At 44.8% G+C, this 14256-nt stretch overlaps 1 protein-coding gene across 1 annotated transcript in view; it reads left to right on the forward strand.

The window, feature by feature from the left end:
* Window positions 1–14256, forward strand: part of LOC149348108 (fatty acid synthase-like) — an 87975-nt gene that overhangs the window by 14297 nt on the left and 59422 nt on the right. The window contains exons 8-9 of the mRNA XM_089585738.1: window positions 6614–6803; window positions 12479–12708. Of these exons, the coding sequence (XP_089441864.1) occupies window positions 6614–6803; window positions 12479–12708 (420 nt within the window). The remainder of the gene's footprint in view (window positions 1–6613; window positions 6804–12478; window positions 12709–14256) is intronic.

The raw sequence follows: 14256 nt of genomic DNA on the forward strand, positions 1-14256 counted from the left end.
TCATCACGTGTCCTCGCTAGCCACCTTACTGCCGCCACACCTGGTGCGGCCGGCTGACAAGGACTACGCTCCGTAGAATCACCGCTCAACCAAAGTTCTTTCCTGAGACGGCATTATCAAAGCTAGTCAGGCGTATCAAAGACGTCGTCGTGCTGCGTCATTTATTGGCGTAGTGCCGGTCCACCGGATGCGGCATTTGTTCAAGCGCCCTCGTGGACATGTTTCTGCCTCGACCAGAGTTAAGTTCTCCACCACGGTCTACGTCACCTGGGGCAAGGAGTAATGAGAGAGGGCAAATTAAATGAAAACGCAATGAATCCTTAGACAACACAGCTACTGGAGAGTGTTTATAAAGGGATAGCTTGGTCATGGAGGTGCAGCGATGGCGTAGAGGTAGAGCATCCGCCTCGCGTGCAAGAGGACCTGGGTTCGAATCCCGGTGGCACGCAATTCTCCACCGGATTAAAAAAAAAACTCCGCGTGTCGATGGAATTGCATACCCAGCCTTGGAGTGCGGCCTGATTTCGGTGAACCTAACCGACAACGCACTTCCTCACCAGAACAGGATTTGGCCACCCTGGTGTAGTACATGGCCATAACCTTCTATGAACAAACCAATTAACCCTCGGCCCTCAGTCCCCAGCATCTGCGGAGCAACTGACCAAGGCGGCGGTCAGATCTGTGACGCAGCGGAGGGTGCTAAGAATCTCTGGCTCCGGACAAGCCGCCATTGAAAACTGAACCTGGCAACGTTTAACGCAAGAACCTTATCAAGTGAGGCTAGCTTAGCAGTGCTATTGGAGGAATTAGCCGGTATTAAACGGGATGTCATAGGGCTTAGTGAGGTTAGGAGGACAGATGAGGCGTATACAGTACTAAAGGCCGGGCATGTACTGTGCTATCGTGGATTAGCAGATAGGCGAGAACTAGGTGTGGGATTCTTCATTAATCAGGATATAGCTGGCAACATCGAGGAGTTTTACAGTATTAACGAGAGAGTGGCAGCTATCGTAATTAGGCTTAATAAAAGGTACAAGCTGAAGGTAGTGCAGGCCTACGCGCCTACATCAAGCCATGATGACCAGATAGTTGAAAGCTTCTATGAGGATGTGCAATCGGCAATGACCAAAGTAAAATCACAGTATACTGTACTGATGGGCGACTTTAATGCAAAGGTAGGTAAAAAGCAGGCTGGAGACAAGGCGGTAGGTGACTATGGCATAGGTTCTAGGAACAGTAGGGGAGAGTTATTAGTAGAGTTCGCAGATAGAAATAATTTACGGATTATGAATACCTTCTTCCGCAAACGAGCAAACAGGAAGTGGACGGGGAAGAGCCCCAATGGTGAGACTAAAAATGAAATAGACTTCATACTGTGTGCACACCCTGGCATCGTAGAGGATGTGGATGTCCTCGGTAAGGTCCGTTGTAGCGACCACAGAATGGTAAGGTCTCGTGTTAGCTTAGATTTGAAGAGGGAACTGAGGAAACTGGTGAAGAGAGAGGCTATTAACGAGTTAGCATTAAGAGGGAAGGTAGAGGAATTCAGAATGTCGCTGCAAAACAGATTTTCCGCTTTAACTGAAGAAGACGACCGTAGTGTTGAAACAATGAATGATAATCTTACAGCTATCGTTGCAGAGTGCGCCGCAGAAGTAGGTGGTATGATTGTTCGACAGGATACCAGCAAGCTATCTCAGGAGACTAAAGAACTGATTAAGAAACGTCAAAGTATGAGGACGTCTAACTCCACGGACAGGATACAACTAGCAGAGCTATCGACGTTAATAAATAAGCGCAAGGTAGCCGACATAAGAAAGTTTAACATGGAGAAAATCGAGCATGCTCTAAGGAACGGAGGTAGCCTAAAATCAGTGAGGAGAAAACTGGGCATAGGTAAAAACCAGATGTATGCGCTAAAAGACAAACAGGGCAATGTCATCAGCAATATGGATAAGATAGTTGAATTAGCCGAAGAGTTCTACAAAAATCTATACAGTAGCGAATCTAATCATCAAGTTACTGAGGGAGGCAGTCGAGCACAGCAATGGGACATCCTGCCAGTAACGAAGGAGGAAGTAAAGAAAGCCTTAGGAGCAATGCAAAGAGGGAAAGCCGCTGGTGAGGATCAAGTAACAGCAGATTTGTTGAAGGACGGAGGAGAGATTGTGCTACAAAAACTAGCCACCCTGTATACGCAATGCCTTGTGACCTCGAGAGTACCAGAAGCTTGGAAGAACGCTAACATTATCTTAATTCATAAGAAAGGAGGCGTCAAGGACTTGAAGAATTACAGACCAATCAGCTTATTGTCCGTTGCCTACAAGGTATTACTAAGGTAATCGCTAATAGAGTCAGGACAACCTTGGACTTTAGTCAACCAAATGATCAGGCAGGCTTTCGTAAAGGATACTCGACAATAGATCACATTCACACTATCAATCAGGTGATAGAGAAATGCGCAGAATATAACCAACCCCTATATATAGCCTTCATTGATTACGAGAAAGCATTTGACTCAGTGGAAACCTCAGCTGTCATGCAGGCATTGCGGAATCAGGGTGTAGAAGAGTGCTATGTGAAAATATTGGAAGATATTTATAACGATTGCACAGCTCCACAAAGTCAGCAATAAAATTCCAATACGGAAAGGTGTCAGGCAGGGAGACACGATCTCGCCAATGCTCTTCACTGCCTGCTTACAGGAGGTATTCCGGGGACTGGAATGGGAACAGTTGGGGATAAGAGTTAATGGAGAATACCTGAGTAATTTGCGATTCGCTGATGACATTGCCTTGCTAAGCCACTCAGGACAAGAACTGCAAAGCATGATCAATCAGTTGGACAGACAGAGCAGAACGGTGGGGCTAAGAATTAACATGCAGAAAACCAAAGTAATGTTCAACAGCCTAGCAAGGGAACAGCAGTTCGCCATTGGTAGCGAGGTACTGGAAGTAGTAAGAGAATATGTCTACTTAGGGCAGGTAGTGACCGCAGATCCGGATCATGAGAGGGAAATAACTAGAAGAATAAGAATGGGGTGGAGCGCATATGGCAGGTTATCTCAGATCATGAATGGTAGCTTACCAATATCCCTGAAGAGAAAAGTATACAACAGCTGTATCCTACCGGCACTCACCTATGGGGCAGAAACGTGGAGGCTAACAAAGAGGGTTCAGCTTAAGTTAAGAACAACGCAGCGAGCTATGGAAAGGAAAATGATAGGTGTAACGTTAAGAGATCGAAAGCGGGTGGAGTGGGTGAGGGAACAAACGCGGGTTAATGACATCTTAAATGAAATCAAGAGGAAGAAATGGGCTTGGGCAGGGCATGTAATGCGAAGGCAAGATAACCGCTGGTCCTTAAGGGTAACGGAGTGGATTCCAAGAGAAAGCAAACGTAGCAGGGGACGGCAGAAAGTTAGGTGGGCGGATGAGATTAAGAAGTTTGCGGGGATACAGTGGCGGCAACTGACAAAGGACAGGGTTAATTGGAGAGACATGGGAGAGGCCTTTGCCCTGCAGTGGTTGTAGTCAGGCTGATGATGATGATAAGCTTGGTCATCGGACCATCGGAAAAACGACATGAACACCGTGGTATGTGGTGATTATCCACTGGAACCTAAAAACGAGTCTAAACGAAGTGCCGGATGTGGCTTGAAGAAAGCTGCAAATATTGATATTTTGTATTTTGTTCGTCCATCTTGAATGAGGCTTCGCTAAACATTTTCGAGACGGTATGCTGCCAGTTGCAGGCGGAATTTGTTCGCGTTTTTTATTGTTCGCTATTTCTTCAGTGGATTTTTTCTCATTGTTGTCTAGTGCCATGAGTAAATGGGACGTTCCTTCTACGACGACCGTGGGAAAGAATGTTTCCTGGTTCTGCGGCGTCGGTGTTGGTGCTGGCATAACGCTGGGCCTCTCTAATAGATTAGCGGGCAGTGACGTCACGCACGTAGCCGCAACGCATTAGTCTGAACACAGTGGCGTGACGTTGGCAGCATATTGACGTAACGCGTACTTTACCAGAGAAGAACACAGGTAATAAGGAGCAATCGGAGGGGGCACTTCAGCGTTAATGCGTTAATGCCCGTATATGCGGAATTGGTTTTTCTTCACCTGACATTCTAGATGCCTGGGAGCCCTCATACCATTCCTAACCCGGTGGTGGATCGGTTAAGCGGTGCGCCACTGCCCCGACAGGTGCTGCCACCGGTGGGCCTTGTGCGACCCAGGTTGCTCTTGTCGAGCGACCAATCATTACTTTAACTGCTACCTGCCACCATGGTCAGTTTGCTCACAATCCGGTGGGAAGGTCGTAATGACGTCACAACGTCACGTGACCTAGCTGGCTCACCTAGGTGGCTTCATCCGGGGACTTTTCGCTCACAACGTCGACGACGACGCCGGATTTTCTGCATAACGGGGGCCTTTTACTCTGTCGCGTGAGTCGCGCGTGAGTCGCGCGTGAAACAGAGTCTCAACGCTTATTTTGCCATGAGCGCAGTGTACGAGCAGGAAAATGGTGAAGAAGGTCAAAACATCGTTGATAACAGCGTGACGATAGTGAACTCCATGGTACTCGCACCAGTGACTCCTCACGAAATCAACAAACTTATCAATGGGATTAGAAATGACGTTGCTTCTGGTTTTGATGAAATTAAAGCAATGCCAATTAAGCATGCGTCTGAAATCTTATCCCCATATCCTAGCAGACATAAGAAATAAAATGTTTGAGGCTGGAATATTCCCTGACTCGCGCAAGATAGCTCGCATCTGTCCTATTCACAAGGGTGATGCTGAAGGAGACATAAGCAACTATAGGCCAATCTCGGTCCTGCCTGTTCTATCGAAAGTATTTGAAGGGGTCATAAATATAAGACTAGAAAAAGTATTTGCGAACTATGGGGTAATAAGTGATATGCAGTTCGGATTTCAAAAAGGCAAATCTACTGAGGACGAGCTTCTCAGTATCAAGCATGATATTATACATAACTTTGAGCACAGGCTTTACACGCTAGGATTGTTTGTAGATCTACGGAAAGCTTTTGACTCAGTCTGTCACGATGTGCTATTAATTAAACGAAAAAAATACGGTGTTCGCGGTGTTGTCTTTAAACTGATAAAGAGTTACTTAAGCAATAGGCTTCAATATGTAAACGTCCACCAAGGAACGACTACAAAAATAGTAATTAAACAAGTTGTTCCCCAAGGCTCTATTCTTGGACCGCTATTATTCTTAGTCTATATTAATGATCTCTGTAGCATCTATAATTCTCCTAAACTAATAATGTACGCAGATGACACGAATAGTTTATTCAGTGCACGTACCCTTACGGAGCTTCAGGAGATTGTTAATAAATATATGGAGTCACTTTCTGACTGTTTACATGCCAACAGCTTAAAGTTGAATACTAATAAAACCAAATATATTGTATTCGCTCCAATTAACAAGCCAATGAAGATTGATATTCATATTACCTATATTACCTTTCGGGGCACTCAGTTAAAACAAGAGGTGAAGCAAAAATTTCTGGGAGTATGGTTCCAAGAAAACTTGTCTTGGAACACCCACATTGATAATCTTGCTCTGGAGCTCAGTAGATCGCTCGGCTGCTTGTATAGAATAAGTTCACTTATACCTTTGTGGCTTAAAATTTCTCTTTATTATACTCTCTTTTATTCCAGACTTTCCTACTGTATTTTGGTTTGGGGTACAACCTCTAGTAGAAACTACCTCCGAATACTAAAGTTACAGAAGTGTGTACTTCGGTTACTTGAAAGATATGCAGGACACCCACAAGACTTACCAACAGGTCCACTGTTTGTAAAGTATTCTCTGCGAAGAGCTGATGAAGTTTATTGCTTTATGTTATTGCAGTATGTACAAAAACATAAACTACGCGCATTTAGCAGTCCCGCTGAAACACACACGCTCGCCCTTCGAAGGCAAGAGCGCAGAAAGCCTCGAACACGTACGAATTATGGCAAACAGCAATTAAATTACCAAATTCCGGTGCTTCGAAATAAACTTCCAGATGACGTAGACCTAAACAAATCAATTAAGAAAGAAACGGTCAAAACAATGGTTATCGAGAAAGAAATTCGCTACCAGTGACTTCTCTCTTAAAGCCGTATGTGGCGCTTGTAAAACAGGGCTCTTTTACTGTGTGTTGGATGTCTCCTTTTTCTTTTTTTCCTCCTTTTCATATGTAAATATGTTCGCCACGATGACTGAGCTTTGCATTTGTGTTCATATGTATTTTTTCTTTTTGTCACATCTACGACAAGAAATCTGTTGTATATATTTGTGTTAAGTGTTATGTACTGGATCCTCCATGACATAGAAGTGTGTAGAGTGCAACTACAAACGTGTGTGCTGTTTTCTTAAATTTTTCTTGTATTGTTGTCGAAACTGTATGCGGAGGGAGGGCCTCATCAGGCTAGTAGCATTTAGCTCTCCCTTCGCTTTTTCCTTGTATTGGAAACAAACAAACAAACAAACAAACAAACAAACAAACAAACAAACAAACAAACAAACAAACAAACAAACAAACAAACAAACAAACATGGTGGTAACTGTACAGCAGTTTCTTTTTCTCTACTGTGGACAGGTGGCGCTGGTAGACATGCTTCGCGCCGTCGGCGTCCGGCCAGAGGGTATTCTCGGCCACTCGATGGGGGAGACTGCCTGTGCCTACGCCGACGGGTGCTTGACGGCCGAGCAGTGCGTGCTGTGCGCCTACTGGCGAGGCCGCTGCGTTGACGTTGGAAACTTGCAGCGTGGAGCCATGGCCGCCGTTGGTGAGCGCCCCGAAGCGTTTCTTATGGAGAACGCCTAGGACTAACCATCCTCCCTTCTCAATGGTATTGCAGATGCTGGTCTGACCATTTCCTCTTCCAGTCATTTAAATTTGTGTCATTATTTGTGTTCATAAGTGTGTGGTCGTCCCTGTATGTTAGACATTCAAAGTGTTGAATTAATTGCTTTAGCCTGGCGAGTCCGTTTTTTTTACCTTGTAATGTATTCTGCAAAATATGACAGAAGCCAACAGCCACAGAAACCAAGGGGCACAGGGGATTTTTTTTTTAAATTAATTTATTTATTTTGTGGTGTTGATCAATTTAGAACATTACTGAATATGTCATCGCTTAAAGATAATTGATTAGAAAAGCAGAAGAAAAAACAACCACATGCCGCCGGTGGGATCCGAACCCACGACCTCCGAATTACGCGTCCGGTGCTCTACCTCTGAGCTACGGCGACGGCTGTCAAACCTTCTGCTTTCGGGGGTATTTATGTTTACAAGTAACCTAACATTGAGAGTGTTCATCAGCGCCACCCACGTTCATAAGCGGCGGACGTAGAACGTCCTGATTTACCGCGGGTGTGACGTAGAACGTCATCGAACGGAGAGGGTGGAAGCTGTGTGAGAACACTCTCTGTTAGGTTACTTGTAAACATAAATACCCCCGAAAGCAGAAGGTTTGACAGCCGTCGCCGTAGCTCAGAGGTAGAGCACCGGACGCGTAATTCGGAGGTCGTGGGTTCGGATCCCACCGGCGGCATGTGGTTGTTTTTTCTTCTGCTTTTCTAATCAATTATCTTTAAGCGATGACATATTCAGTAATGTTCTAAATTGATCAACATCACAAAATAAATAAATGAATTTAAAAAAAAAATCCCCTGTGCCCCTTGGTTTCTGTGGCTGTTGGCTTCTGTCATATTTACAACGAGCCCCTCAATTCCCCTTCCTTGTTTGCTTAATTGCTTAGCGAGGGCCTCGATTCTGGCAGCCTTGATGCCATAGGAAGCATAAGAGGTTCTCACACAGCTTCCACCCTCTCCGTTCGATGACGTTCTACGTCACACCAGCGGTAAATCAGGACGTTCTACGTCCGCCGCTTATGAACGTGGGTGGCGCTGATGAACACTCTCAATGTTAGGTTACTTGTAAACATAAATACCCCCGAAAGCAGAAGGTTTGACAGCCGTCGCCGTAGCTCAGAGGTAGAGCACCGGACGCGTAATTCGGAGGTCGTGGGTTCGGATCCCACCGGCGGCATGTGGTTGTTTTTTCTTCTGCTTTTCTAATCAATTATCTTTAAGCGATGACATATTCAGTAATGTTCTAAATTGATCAACACCACAAAATAAATAAATGAATTTAAAAAAAAAATCCCCTGTGCCCCTTGGTTTCTGTGGCTGTTGGCTTCTGTCATATTTACAACGAGCCCCTCAATTCCCCTTCCTTGTTTGCTTAATTGCTTAGCGAGGGCCTCGATTCTGGCAGCCTTGATGCCATAGGAAGCATAAGAGGTTCTCACACAGCTTCCACCCTCTCCGTTCGATGACGTTCTACGTCACACCAGCGGTAAATCAGGACGTTCTACGTCCGCCGCTTATGAACGTGGGTGGCGCTGATGAACACTCTCAATGTTAGGTTACTTGTAAACATAAATACCCCCGAAAGCAGAAGGTTTGACAGCCGTCGCCGTAGCTCAGAGGTAGAGCACCGGACGCGTAATTCGGAGGTCGTGGGTTCGGATCCCACCGGCGGCATGTGGTTTTTTCTTCTGCTTTTCTAATCAATTATCTTTAAGCGATGACATATTCAGTAATGTTCTAAATTGATCAACACCACAAAATAAATAAATGAATTTAAAAAAAAAATCCCCTGTGCCCCTTGGTTTCTGTGGCTGTTGGCTTCTGTCATATTTACAACGAGCCCCTCAATTCCCCTTCCTTGTTTTCTTAATTGCTTAGCGAGGGCCTCGATTCTGGCAGCCTTGATGCCATAGGAAGCATAAGAGGTTCTCACACAGCTTCCACCCTCTCCGTTCGATGACGTTCTACGTCACACCAGCGGTAAATCAGGACGTTCTACGTCCGCCGCTTATGAACGTGGGTGGCGCTGATGAACACTCTCAATGTTAGGTTACTTGTAAACATAAATACCCCCGAAAGCAGAAGGTTTGACAGCCGTCGCCGTAGCTCAGAGGTAGAGCACCGGACGCGTAATTCGGAGGTCGTGGGTTCGGATCCCACCGGCGGCATGTGGTTGTTTTTTCTTCTGCTTTTCTAATCAATTATCTTTAAGCGATGACATATTCAGTAATGTTCTAAATTGATCAACACCACAAAATAAATAAATGAATTTAAAAAAAAATCCCCTGTGCCCCTTGGTTTCTGTGGCTGTTGGCTTCTGTCATATTTACAACGAGCCCCTCAATTCCCCTTCCTTGTTTGCTTAATTGCTTAGCGAGGGCCTCGATTCTGGCAGCCTTGATGCCATAGGAAGCATAAGAGGTTCTCACACAGCTTCCACCCTCTCCGTTCGATGACGTTCTACGTCACACCAGCGGTAAATCAGGACGTTCTACGTCCGCCGCTTATGAACGTGGGTGGCGCTGATGAACACTCTCAATGTTAGGTTACTTGTAAACATAAATACCCCCGAAAGCAGAAGGTTTGACAGCCGTCGCCGTAGCTCAGAGGTAGAGCACCGGATGCGTAATTCGGAGGTCGTGGGTTCGGATCCCACCGGCGGCATGTGGTTGTTTTTTCTTCTGCTTTTCTAATCAATTATCTTTAAGCGATGACATATTCAGTAATGTTCTAAATTGATCAACACCACAAAATAAATAAATGAATTTAAAAAAAAATCCCCTGTGCCCCTTGGTTTCTGTGGCTGTTGGCTTCTGTCATATTTACAACGAGCCCCTCAATTCCCCTTCCTTGTTTCCTATTCTGCAAAATAGTCATTGATATTTCAGTTGTTAATATTTTTGATACTCTGTTTTGTATTTTCACAATGTATTAAATTTTTGACTTCATTTAAACTTAATCTAGGATAAATAGGAAATCTTATGCTCCCACTTTTTGTGTGTCACCGTTTTACTTCAGCGATGTATTTGTTGTCTTTGGAGTGCTGCCGTCTGGTTTGTTTGCTGGGGCTCGAGAGCCTGTCAAGTTCAATGGAGCTTTTTTCTCTCGGTGTTCCCTCTCATTGTCGAGTAAATAAAATGAACTTCAACTTCAACTTTCTTTCTACCTTAGTGGCTGCTTTGAGCGAACAGGTTATGTAACGTGTAAAAACAGGCTTTCCTAGTTGTCCTCATCGCGCGTGTGTTGGAAAAACTGATGAAAGGAATAGGTGCCGGTTTCTCATTTTCAAGCTTCTGAAATAAAAGCCAGCCGTCATATTTTACATGCCTGATCGGATTAAAATCTAATTGTAAAGAAAGACCAAGAGCTAGACTTCAGTTGACGTACCACTATTCGGATTTCAAAAAAAAAATTGTTTCATCTGGCTGAAACGCCAGAATTCTCTCCCCAATCGCACTAAAGAGGCTCACGCGTTAGAAAAATCGGAAAATCGATGTTTTAGTTACCGACACTGATCGTAACTTTTTTGTTATATTATGTCTCCCAAATACAAGGAATAAAAGTCGTGGTTCTTTTTAGTGAAACAGCTAACTACAATAAAATACTTCTTCATTATAAAGTCCCGTTCATTTAACACCACAGCCCTTAAGAAAGATTCACATTTTATTTTTAAAAGCATCTTTCTACACTTTAACATCCTGGTTATGAAAATGTTCTATGAAGGTTCTGAATTTTGTTGCATTTTGTCGTCACTGTCCCACACATGACCACAGTGCAAGTTTATAGAAAAAAAATGGTGGCAAAGAGAAGTAGACGAAAGAACAGGCCATAACAACTCAGGGTTTATGCGAGCGACGCAGTAAGGAGCATTACATGCACAGCACACAACTAAACACAGTAAAAACAACAAAAACACTGATTACCTTTGAATTTAATTTCCTTTGCAAGCGCTTTCGAAGTCTGAAGATATTTTGAAGATCAGAGAACAGGAGTCGAAAATATAATAGTTTGAATTGGGAAACTAGGAATAAATAGATGCAAAAATTGAAATGGGGAAAATAAAAATGAAGGAGCCACTGTAATATGCGCTCATCCCAACAGCAGAAAAAATGTAGAAGCGTTTGGCAATGTGATGCGTATCGAATCGAATCGAAGTACCGAATCAGCCTATAGAAAGAGCGGAAATAGTCAGGAAGCAGCGTTTCAGCAAATTAGCAGCAAAGAAAAAAAAGCCAGCTGTTCAGGAAGCCGCTAGAAAACAAAGTTAATCCACTTTGACAAACGTAAATGAGTTCAGTTTAGAAGCGATGAACATGAAAACCTACCAACACAGAATGCAATTGAAGTTGTTATTAGGTTACGTAGGAGAGTCATTGGAAGCTCTGCGAGAAAACGTAGGATGTTTTTAAAAAGCGTCCGCGTAACCTCACAGGTGAGACACAAGTGCTTGAAGCATCATCCTGCGCGACACTGTATAGTGTACAAAGCACGCACTGCTTATACAGTGAAGCAGTATAGCACGCAGAAGGGACGAGGCAAACTCTCGTGCTTACTTGCTGCTCACATGTCCATGTGCTCTGTTTGATGTTGCTGGAGACTTTGAAGGTCACGCCAGGAAGTGTGCATCTCACCGTTGCTAGCACAGCTGCTGACACTGATTTATCTGCGGAAGGTATACATCATAAATAAGTACACAAACTCTCCAGAAGACGTTCGTTGAACCCTCCATGCTGTCACAATGGCTCAACTCTTACAAAAAAAGTTTTAGACAGTCTATAGAGTGTCTATAGACTTCTGTCTAAAAAGTCTATAGACTCTCTACAGACAAATCCTAGAGAACAGTCTGTAGGCAATAAAAATGCCATAGACAGTTTATAAACAATCTATAGATTTATGACCATACACTTTTAGTAGAGTGGGTGAGCAGAGTGGGTGAGGGAACAAACGCGGGTTAATGACATCTTAGTTGAAATCAAGAGGAAGAAATGGGCTTGGTCAGGGCATGTAATGCGAAGGCAGGATAACCGCTGGTCCTTAAGGGTAACGGAGTGGATTCCAAGAGAAAGCAAACGTAGCAGGGGACGGCAGAAAGTTAGGCGGGCGGATGAGATTAATAAGTTTGCGGGGATACAGTGGCGGCAACTGACAAAGGACAGGGGGACGGCAGAAAGTTAGGCGGGCGGATGAGATTAATAAGTTCGCGGGGATACAGTGGCGGCAACTGACAAAGGACAGGGGGACGGCAGAAAGTTAGGCGGGCGGATGAGATTAATAAGTTTGCGGGGATACAGTGGCGGCAACTGACGAAGGACAGAGTTGATTGGAGAGACGTGGGAGAGGCCTTTGCCCTGCAGTGGGTGTAGTCAGGCTGATGATGATGATGACACTTAGTAGACTTTTGTCTATAGACAGTCTATAGATTATGAACAGACAAAGAGCAGTATCTATAGGAAGTCAATAGAGTCAATAAGAAGTCTATAGACTGTCTATAGACCATTTTTATAAGGGAAGTGCCGGTCGAAACCCAGCAGACAAGTGTGGTATGCCGAATGGCGCCCTGGGCAGTGACACGGCTGTTTCTTTTTCTCAGGGTTGACATGGGAGGAGGCGGCAAAGCGTTGCCGCGACGGCGTGGTGCCAGCCTGCCACAATGCCGAGGACTCGGTGACCGTGTCCGGCCCTCCTGGCGCCGTTGCCGCGTTGGTCGCAGAGCTCAAGGCCGAAGGGGTATTCGCCAGAGAGGTGGACAGTATGAATGTGGCCTTCCACAGCAGATACATTGAATGCATTGGACCACCTCTCCGAGAGGCCCTTGAGAAGGTGAGCAAACTTTCAGAACGCAGTTACAGGCAACAAAAGGCACATTTTTGAATACTAACCTATGTAGCTTGGCAGATTCACCTTTTTTGTTTGTTATTTTGTTTCTTTGTTTCGTTCTTCATGCTTTGTGCTTTATTGTTTTGAAAGCATTGCCATCCCGCACTGCTGCTGCTGCCAACAAACGGGTTTTAGGACCTGTCAAGCTGCTTCCGCAGCTTTTTTTCCTCGAACCTGTCCGTTCTCAAATGTATTTTGCAAACGGAAAAATAAAGCACTTACTTACTTGCTTACTTACTTACATTGTGTTCGCTGCTGACGTGTACGGGCTGTTTCAGATAACTAGTGCCAAGTTTTAAATTCTCTACTTATGTTCAGTAGTTCATGGCTGTAAAGATTCAGCTTGTTAGAGTCAACATTCAAAAATTTGACTTATTTTTTAATTTTCTAGTTAACAGACACAAATTCGCTATTGCGTGGTAATTTTAACGCAAGAGCATGCTGACTCATGCTTACTAAGGCGACGGCGCTAAAGCTTCCGTTCTGCAGAAAATCTGCCGTCAGCGTTGTCGGCGTCGGCGCTGTGAGCGAGAAATGCCCGTAGAAGCGACCTGGGGGGGGGGGGGAACACCTTGGTCACGTGACCTTGTGGGGGGGGGGGAACACCTTGGTCACGTTATCATAACCTGCCTACCGGATAGTGAGCAAACTGACTACCCTAGCAGGTGGCAGTTCAATTGATTGGTCGCAAGAGGTTGCTCGGGGAGAGAAACCTGGGTCGCACTAGCCCCGCCGGTGGCGCCACCTGCCATAGCAGGACATTGACGCATCGCTTAAAAGCTGCGCCACTCCGCTAGGAGTAGTATAAGGACTCTCAGGAATCTACGAATGTGGAGAATGACCAGTTCCGCATATATCTGCAGTAACTCATTTACGTATCGCGTCATACCTAAAATGTGGAGCTTAAGTGTCCCTCCAAATTTTCGAATTTGTTTTCTTCAAGTAACTTACGCGGAGTTTTTATCCTAGGAAGTGAAAATATATTCTACGAGATTTAAAAACTCTCACGTGACCACCAGCTCCCGCGTCGCAATGTTAGCCCCTGCATGTTTTCAGCATCTCGCCTGCAATTTTTCGCATGGCTGCAAACAGACAACGTAGAGGAGGGGAGGAGCAGAGAGTTACGTCATTGCCTCCTGGTTCACTGTCCCTTGCGCTGACACATCTGCAGTAAAAATGAATCAATTCGCCCAGCACGATGTCGTATGTATTTACAACTAAACAGCGCGGCGGAAAACAGCTGAGATCTAAGATAGCATAAGAATTAGATTTACCACCAGCAGATGCTCGGGTTTTGCAAAGGTTGCAAGTACGAACTTGCAGAGAGCTGCGGTTAGTTCAATATTTTATTAGGGAATGCACGAAACGAAGATGGAGATTTTGAACAAATGTCTGAAAAGGACGAAGCTAAAGTAAGGATTCGCATGAGGATGAAAACAGTGAACGCGTGTTGCATGAAGCTGAGGTAGTTAGTGATGGCTATTGTCTCTA

The sequence above is a fragment of the Amblyomma mixtum genome, chromosome 4, assembly GCF_055824585.1.
Source record: "Amblyomma mixtum isolate Tamu chromosome 4, ASM5582458v1, whole genome shotgun sequence".
In the NCBI taxonomy this organism is placed as follows: domain Eukaryota; kingdom Metazoa; phylum Arthropoda; class Arachnida; order Ixodida; family Ixodidae; genus Amblyomma; species Amblyomma mixtum.